Genomic DNA, 9,781 nt, shown 5'->3' with positions numbered 1-9,781 from the left:
TTAAATAGTGGAAGCGTTCAAGTAACAAGAACATACAGGGGAATTCCAGTAGCTCTGTTTATGAAGTAAAAGAAATTCTACGGATCCCCAAAAAGGGATCCGTAACAGCAATAGTACAGAGGGTTTCAACTGATTTAATAGTCGACAAGTAAAAGAGATGAAGTAGAATTTACTACGTATTAAATTAGGAAGACCATGAATCCCAACACCAGGTAACACCATTAACGTAGAAAGTACAGACCAAGATTCCAAGCCCAGGCAGTAGACGTTTAACTTCTCATTCTTTAGATAACTCGGCAGCAAGAGTATTGGCTAAGGAGGAGATGGTGGTCTGCGACACCCCTCTGGTTCCACCCAGGTACCATATCTTGATCATCTCAACCACGTTTGCATTCTCCACCTTTATCTTTGATTCCTCTTTTCCCTCTGTTGTGAATGTAATCTGTCATCAAATAAATATTCAGTAATCCGGGGTCAAAGATCAATTCTAGATTAAACCATGTAGGTTTATGGACGGTATTACGGATAATGGTATAATTATACTAGTATCTAGGAGACGATAATGATCACCTCAGCAGGGGCAGAAGAACCGGCAGGGAAATAATATGTCAAGATAGAATCTTTCTTGAAATATTTAGGTTGGAAAAACTCAATAAGTTCCTCGAGAGCTGCTTCCTCCTCATCTTCATATTTATCATCAGCTGCAAGTCGATCCCTCACCGCGCTTTCTAGCTGCACACCATATTGCGAGCCCTTGATCTCTTTAATCACTACGATTCTCAGAAACTTGTCCACGGGGGCTGCCAAAGAAGAAGTGTTAAAAGAGTACAACGCAGTAAATCACTCGTCATTTACACACCTCAAAATTATTAATATTATTATTAACTGGTGAGGAGCAGTGCTCAAAGCCTCGAGATACATAGGCACTTCGAATTTGGTCAGTTGTAGATAATTTGACCCCGGGAAATCTATCAAATATGTCAATCAAACCCTTTAAAAATCACTATGGGAATGCAAGTGTCCCACTGGTGAAGTTTTTTGTTGTTTGATTCCTATAATGTAATTGCTTGTCTTGATTTTTCCATCTAACCAGGAATCTGGCACGATGTCATGTTAATGGAGAGGGCTTAGAAAAAAGTTGGAGATGGAGTCAGAGGGGACAATGCTCGACAAAACTTGCATATCTGAGATCATTTAATAAGAATTAACAATGTGTAAATTTTTTTTTGTAAGAGGGGCTAAGGGATTGGGGAGGGGGAGAAGTTTACCAGAAATTATAGCCTCAAAGAAGTCATCGTCTTCAGCAAGATCAGTGCACTTCTTGCCCTTCCATTGTTGTAAATACGTGACAATTTCGGAATCCATATAAACCCCAATTGCAGTGAATTTAATTTGAAGGAAGTGAACCTCAACGTCAGTTATACCTGTTGCAAAATACACCTCAACATAATTGACCCCCCCCCAAAAAAAAAAAGAGGGGAAAATTAAGCAATGGGGGCTCCAGAGTACGTTTACAAGTGACTTACCATGGCCTAGCAAAGATAGTGGCTTGGTGGTAGAAGGGGTGACTTGGAGAGGAAAGGGAATTTCATCCACCTTCACTACTTCAGTTCCCACTGCAGAGCATATAGGCATGCAAACGAATCAATTATCAGATCCCTGTTTCTTTACCATAGTAGTAATGATTTAAAATCCGAAGCAATTTAGTTAAAACAAACGCAGCTAAATACAAATTTGGTTAAAAAATGAAACCGCATGCAGCAAGAAGAAAGTTGTGCCGGAGCTGTTTTAGCATTTCCAGAAACAAATGAAATTATCACCCAAACACGAAACCCCTTCTAACCCAGGAAAGAAGACGCATAATAGGATAAAATTTCTATCGTTAATGGTGAGAAACAAAAGAAAAAACCGAACAACAACCGACGATCAAAAGTATCTGCGGACTGCAGTTGGCAAACTGGAGCACGCACAGGGAGAAAAGATCACTCACTCTGAAAATTATTGCGAAAGAAACCTGCGGCAGATTCTTTATTGTCAGAGAACAATCTAGTGTTGCTGGTTACTACTAATTCAATGGAAATCGAAGAGAGGTTATATAGACATTATGGTTATGTATGTATTTTTTTGAATGGCGTTGTATGGGTGGTAGATTGAATACTACTAGCGTAGTCCAGTGGTAATTTGTTGGCACCCGTGACTCATCTACCACCGCTTGAATCTGCCATTCTGCTCAATTCAATTAACGTGGCGTGGTAGTTGAAGTGTTTGGTTGTCGACGAATCGAGTCACCCTGGACCAGAACCAAACACCCGCCCCCCCCCCCCCCACCCCCCTCCCCCAACAAAAAAAATGGTGCTTACTTTGGCCTTAGCCGACCTGCTATTTGTTTTTGCAATCTACCCGTCTAGATTCCTATTTTTAGGGGTTTTTGTGAAAAAAATATATTTTAATAATTTGATCTATGCGAGGTAAAAAATTAATTGAGAAATGTATTCATGAAAAACGTAAATTTCTTTTATGAAAAAAAACCTGATTCTCCTCTTTTTTTGAAAAAATAAACCATGTCCATAAGAATTAATCTATTAGTCTTATTTATTGTCTTTGGTCGCTCTGCAAAAATTTAATCAACAGCGAGAGTGCACGTGGGATTTTCAGTGTCATTTTTATATTTATTTTTATCAAATATTCTATTTATTTAACTTGTCATGTGCTACTTTCACGTGATAAGTGAAATTTATACTAAATTTGGCACCGAATAGTAGCATAGAAAAGCCCAATTGGCTAGAATGAATTTTTAAAAAAAACCTCTTTTTTTTGGGACCGGCCCGCGCTTCCAGAATTTCTAAACCAGGGGCCGGCTAACTTTAATTAGCGTGGGTTAAATTAATGAGGCACCAGACGTAACCAGTAGCAAGCATATCGTTTATGACTAGCGTGTTAGGCAACAATTACAAGAAACAAAATACTAAGAATCTTTTCTTTCTTTCTTTCTTTTTTTTTATTTCACAAACGTAACTGTTTACTTCTTTTATTTGTTGCTGAACTTAAACTTCTTTATTTTGGGTTTGTTTGTTACGACAAATTTCATGAACGAGTCGTATGAGAAAGACACGTTGCATGAAACAAATGGCCGCTGTGTTACTAACTCGTTCTCCTTGGACTCTACCCTGTGGAGTAGGGCTGCAATTAGGGATGGCAACGGGGCGGAGTTAGGCCGGGGGACCCCTCCCCCACCCCCCGTCCCATTGCCTATTAATTGCCCTCGACCCCCGCCCCGTCTCCCGCCTCCCATTCCCCCCCGCCCCGCCCCCGTCCCGCCCCGGCCCGCGGGGGTTAATAAAATTTTATTATAGTTAAATTTTAATAAATAATCAAGTACTAAAATATCAACACGTCATCAAGTTATTATTCATTGTAATTTTACAATTGAAACTCATAAAAACAATCAAACAAAAGTTATTTGAATACAATCCAATATTATGAAATAAATATAACTAAAATAGTCAAGTTTTCACTTTTGGTATAACTACAATCACTAATTCATTATTGTGTTTGTACTTTTTTTTGAGAAAAAAGTGTTATTCTATTAAGTGTAATTAGAAATTTAGTATAAATGTATTAGTAAATTCTATTAGTAGACATGTCTAATTATTCATATAATTGATAATATCAATTATATTACATATATTATATAATACGTCTAACTAATAATATCATTATCATAAGTTTATAACTAATTAAATTACATATTATATATAGTTATTTTTATATATATATACTTTTTTTTTTTGCGGGTGGCGGGCGGGGGTATACTCCCCCGCCCCCTGCCCCGTTTCTAAACGGGGGGAAAAAATTCCCCCCGCCCCCGCCCCAACCCATGCCCCGAGAGCCCCCCGCGGGCACCCGCCCCCATTGCCATCCCTAACTGCAATTGATACTCGAGTTCGACTCGACATACAGATAGGGTGCTCAAACTCGAGCTCGAGCGAGTAGTATCATTAGAGATCGAGCTCGAGTTTGAAGCTTGCTCGCAGTACTCAAGCTCGACTCGCATGAGCTCGAGTCCATGCGAGTCTTATCGAGCTCGGTCAAGTTCGAGTTATTAAATTTCATTTTCTTGATAATTTTTGAGGGAAAAGACATTATTGCCCTTTTAAAATTTTTATATGATTTGAAACATTTCGTAAATTCGACAATTCTTTTGGATATAAGGGTAATTTTATAATAATAATAATATATTAAATAATTAACATTAAAATGCTCGATAAGGCTCGTCGAACCTTCGAGCATTGCTTCTGGATACTCGAACTCGGTTTGACCGAGTTCGAGTTAAGCTTTTGACCGTAACTCGCGAGCAGTTCGGTTTGATTACATCCCTATTGTAGAGAGACTCATTTAATTTTAGCCTTTTCTTTCCGTCGTACTCGTGCTCCTGCCTGCATTTTTTCATTGACCTTTCTAATTCTTACCTATTGTTCCCGTCCGTAATTTTAAAACGAAAAAAAAATAGAAAAGAAAAAGATACCGCATATAAAAATAAAAAATAAAAAAAAGGTACCAAGTTCTCCAGCCACATGGTGTGGGCTGTTTCACCATATAAGCAATCCTTTTTTGGTCACTGGCCCATTCCAAAACCTGGACATGTCATTGAGAATTACCGCAACCACGTGATTCATTTGTCTTTTGTTTCTATTGCTTTTGGACGGATCTCATATTAACAGCAATTAGGGCACTTCTTTTTGGGTAAAAACGAAAACAAGGATTCTCAAATAACAGAAAGCCCAAATTTTTACTCGCAAAAGTTCTATGTATTCAGCCCAACCTAATACTAGTGTTCCTTGATAGCCCAAAACAATCCTCGTATTAGCTGCCCCCTGTGATTTTGACCTTGAGAAGTTCCTTTTTTTTTAAATAAAAAATTTAACAGACGAGGGATTTTTCAAATACTATGTAGTAGAGTTTTAGAAGTATATTTTGGGATATTTTTAGACAATATTTAAGAGTAGTAGAGTTTTTAAAATATATTTTGGGATATTTTCTAAATATTTAAAAAAATTTAGACTACTTTTTAGAGTATCCTTTAGAGTACCTTTACAATATTTGTAAAACTAGTTTTTGAAAAACAACAGGATCCAAACATAGCCATAGATGCTCCTCTGCATTTTTCTGGTTGATTAATTCATCAATCTTTAAGTGCTCCACTTCTCTACAATTACTCTATTTCTCTGCAACAGTTGAACTTTCAAATTACCACTTCCATAAAATACTCATCCAACAATTGAATGTTTGCACGGCTATTTTACTCTTTTTTTTTTTTTTTTTTTGTATAAGTATTGTACTTCGCTTAAACAAGCTGACCCCTTACATTACATTTTGACAATCCCGCCGGGAAAAAGCCCACCTCATTACAGGTAAAGTTTATGATTTATTAATGCCTTCTCAAAAAAGCCCACTTATTGTTGGGTCAGAGTGATGAGCTTGAGCACCTTAAAGATCGTTGGCTGTTAGCATGAGAGATGGAATTATGAAAACATATTTGTGTTGGGCAAGGAAAAACTAAATATTAAATCTTTATTTTTTTTAATAACGATAAGATTTGTATAACCTACTCTATTATATTATAGGGGGAGGATGACCCTAGCCTTTGGGAGGCAGGAACAAAAGTGGCAAGCCACAAATAGTTCCTACTATATTCTATTATAGGGGGAGAGTGACCTTAGCCGACGCTTAACCTCCTACCCACAACTAAGATTTAAAGTTTTGATGGTGACCAACAGATTAAATGGCTGTTGGCTTTTGCCTATTAAATCTTTTTTTCTGGTAAGGGGAAAAACAAATTATTCTAGGCAAGTAATAGTGGTACAAGTACAACATAGTACTATTACAATAGTTACAACACGGTCGGGGCGCTGATACCCAAAGATGAGGTTGAGCTACTCTTTTTTTTTTTTTTATAATGAGGTTGAACTACTCTTAGGGTCCGTTTGTTTTGGGTGAAAATGTTTTCCAGGAAAATATTTTCCTAATTTCCCGTGTTTGGTTGCACAAAAGTTACTGAAAACATTTTCCTATGTAAAATATTTTCACTCATCTTATGGAAAACAACTTCCCTTCCAAACTTACTGAAGTTGTTTTCCGAAATGCATACGTCCCGCCTGTAGTATGTTCCAAACTTACTGAAAACATCTTGTAGTATGCTTTTCTTTTTTTTTTAGTGTAAACAGGAAGATTCGAATCCAAGACCTCTTCCTTACACTCCCTCTCCCGTACCACCCAACCCAACCCAACCCTCCCCCTAGTATATTCAAAATAAAAAAAAAACCCCATCCTGCTCATCCTATGCTAGTAATTAATTATGTATAATAGGGACATTCTTTTCTAGAGAAACTTTCAGCAGCGAGAGTGCAAGATATATGTCACAATAAGCATTGCATGTGATTGATATTTGACACTAAATGGCCAACAATTTGTTTATTGCTTAAAGAGATATTTTTTATTCATATATACATTTCTCCAAGATTTTTTAAAGTTAAACAATGAGATAAATTTTCTTATTTTGCATGGGAAGAAGTATGTAGTTATAATGTGTAGAAAGTAAAGATAGAGATAAAAGTGAAAATATTTCAAAAGTTAAACAAACACCAAAAAAATGAAGTAAGAAAATATTTTCAATAAGCTAACCAAACACCTGAAAATGATGAAAAGAAAATGATTTTCATGGAAAATTACTTCCACAGAAAATATTTTCCCAAGGAAAACATTTTACTTCCAACCAAACAGACCCTTAGATGCATAAAAAGCTTAAAAATCAGCCCTGATTCATTTGATCTTAGGGATTAAGTATACATTATTGGAATGAAGATTCGTGTGCCCCGTTTACTTTCTACTCGTGATTTTATTATGCAGGACTTTCTCGTTTTAGATGTATGCAGTTGTAGATATTCTAGTGAGGTTAATATGATCCAACCAGTAAAAATGCATGTCAGCGGAAGGTTTGAGTTCCAGTGACAGAGCCAGGATTTTTTCTTTGGGGGTTAAAATTTTTACTAACGAAATTATTTTAATATGTTATGTTCAAAATAATTTTCACATATTTAAAAATATAACATCTAAAAACATCAAATATTAACTTTAATTATAAATGTATGTAAAAAATAATTAATATTTTTTTGAAAAAAAATTAATTCAAAGGTGGCTAATTCGTGTGTATGTGTGTGTACATAAAAACTCTCATACTATAAACTAAATTTGTAAAAAATTAAGAAGGCCAACTTTATTTTACATATACATTTACACACTATAAATTAAAATTTTCAAAATTTAGGAGGGCCATGGCCCGTCAGCTCCCCTTGACTTCTTCATTGTTGAGTTCAATTATCAATTCAAACATGCCACATCAATAAAACGTTTTATTACGTAGACTTTGGATTTTCTCGTTTTAGACATCGACTTATGAATGATCTATTGAGGTTTTACCTCAATATGATCCAACCACTAAAATGATTGTCAGCCACAAATCGAAACTTGTCTGTGGCAAAATGAGAAAAAAATGTCTTTCATGTATTTCTTTTCAAATCCAATTTCGTGCACGTCTCCAACGTTTACTTCAGAGACATTAAAATTTTGGATTAATCATGTATACATTAATAGTGTATACACTATCAACATTAAATATATGACAACTCATTTGAATTTAAATTTGAATTCCAAAATTTGTTCATATGTAATGCATCTAACCGTGACTATGTATACACTGTCATTGTATATAAGATTTATCATAAAACTTTTAAATTAGTATTTATGATACAAACTCTTGTAGAATCCTGTCCCCCGTTTTTTTTAGGTAAAATCACAGAGGTCCGTATCCGTTTGAGCTGGGCCGGGCCCCTTGCAGGGGGAAGCTCTCCCAATATTGTTTTTTCCATTCTCATAGGTTTCGAATCCGAGACCTCATAGTTAAGGGATGTAAGCCCCTTCCATTTGCACCAATATCCGTTGGTTCCCTCGTGCCCCATGCAATGTCTTTTCACTATCTTTCATGAACTCGTTATTCTAATTTGTGTTCTTTCTATAAAAGGTGAATCCGGTATGCAAAAGTTTAAATCACTTCACAAAAATTTTCTCAATTTAGGAGTGGATAATGATATTTAAAATTAAGAGTATATCGTGTCCTTTGCCGTAAGAACACAAAATACCAAAAAAAAAAAAAAACCTTTGTAATTTAACAACTTATGCAAAGTCATAATCAATACTCCAAATTCAGATTCTATGCTGCCAATTAATTATTTTAAAGGACAACAAGAAACCACTCTTAGCCACTAAAATTCTAAGTCTATTGTTATCCTATTACTTTACCCTAAATTTTAGATATTTTCATTCCTAAAGTTTATATACTTTTTCGAGTACTTATCCAAAGCAATACATACAAAGTTTATGTATGTATATGTATATATATGTATGTATGTATGTGTATATATATAATTGCTTTAATATTATAAAATTATCAGATTATCTCGCTACTTTTCTTTTGATCTCTAGATCAACATACTAAAAAAAATGAAATTGTTTTATAAATATTTTGGCATTCAATTTATACCTAGTATTTGAATGGTGAAAAGTAGATCAAAATTGTAAAAAATTGTGATGATTAATTAGACTGCAAAACTTAGTCAATTTTACATCAAAATTTTATGTAAAACTAACATAAGTAATAAAATATATTGTTAATGGTGTTGATTTTTGAAAACAATTCCTAAATTAATTTTGATATAGTGTAATGGTAGGGGTGTGAATTGGAATCGAAATCGGAACTTTGAAATCAAAAATTTTTCGCAATTTTGGTATCATAATTTCTGACCTAATTCGATTTTGAATCCACCAACTCCAAATTCAAATTCATTCCAAATTCAATTCGGAATTCGGTAAATTCCGATTTCACCGAATTCAGGAATATAAAAATTATTATTATTATACAAATGTTATATTACATATATATTAAAAAATTATTATACATATATATATACATGAAAAATGAATTTGAAATCAAAATAGGAATTTCGAATTACCAAATTAAAGAATATAAAAATTATTATTATAATATAAATGTTATATTACATAGATATATAAAATTATATATATATGAAAAACGAATTTGAAATTGAAATAGGATTCCGATTTCCGATTTCGATTTCAATTTCGAATTGTGAATTCGAAATCGGGATTTCCGATTTGAAAAATCCCATTACCGAATTCAAACCAAATTCGCATAATTCGAAATCAGAAAACCTAATTTCAATTTCGAATTCCGAATTACTGATTTTAAAAATTCTGAATTCAATCGATAAATCGAAATTTTTTGATTTTACACACTCTTACGTAATGGATAGAAATTCTCTCCAATGTAACAGAGAAGAGTTTAGTCTGTATCATCCGTTTCTTAAATTCTATCATTCCCTTGCTAAAAAAAGAACCTTTTTTCTTTGAAAAAAGAATAAAGTTGTAACGTGTGTGATGTTATTAAAATCCTATTATAAAATTACATGGTAGTAACAAGGATCTTTAAACTCTTATACAATACGCAACATTTTTCCATGCCTAGTGCACCCCACTGTTACCATAGGATAATTCTATTCTGTATCTAGTTTTACCTGATGTCACCTTCGCCAGATCCAATAATTGAAGCTCGGGCAAAACCCTGTATATAAGGAGCATGCACTGGCACTTCCACTGAACTTAAAAAACTTAGCTGAGCACTGGTGTAATTCTAGCAACCTTTACCGAT

General features: G+C 34.4%; 1 protein-coding gene across 1 annotated transcript; it reads right to left on the bottom strand.

Moving 5' to 3' along the window:
* On the bottom strand, positions 1–2,177 carry LOC113761348 (probable chalcone--flavonone isomerase 3). The gene is made up of 5 exons (XM_027304297.1): positions 1,991–2,177; positions 1,527–1,616; positions 1,269–1,424; positions 571–800; positions 1–442 (listed from the first exon to the last, which is right to left on the bottom strand). Coding segments are annotated over exons 1-5 (642 nt in total). The 5' UTR covers positions 1,992–2,177; the 3' UTR covers positions 1–277.
* Between the last annotated feature and the right edge of the window lie 7,604 nt (positions 2,178–9,781).

The sequence above is a fragment of the Coffea eugenioides genome, chromosome 2, assembly GCF_003713205.1.
Source record: "Coffea eugenioides isolate CCC68of chromosome 2, Ceug_1.0, whole genome shotgun sequence".
Taxonomy (NCBI): Eukaryota; Viridiplantae; Streptophyta; class Magnoliopsida; order Gentianales; family Rubiaceae; genus Coffea; species Coffea eugenioides.
This window is presented reverse-complemented; position numbering and strand designations above follow the sequence as displayed.

What these genes read in the sequence shown, in the direction of transcription:
- LOC113761348 (XM_027304297.1), bottom strand. An exon ending in ACTATCTTTGCTAGGCCATG is followed by an intron (nt 1,425 to 1,526) that starts GTAAGTCACTTG and finishes ATTTTGCAACAG; the next exon opens with GTATAACTGACGTTGAGGTT. An exon ending in CTTTGAGGCTATAATTTCTG is followed by an intron (nt 801 to 1,268) that starts GTAAACTTCTCC and finishes CTTCTTTGGCAG; the next exon opens with CCCCCGTGGACAAGTTTCTG.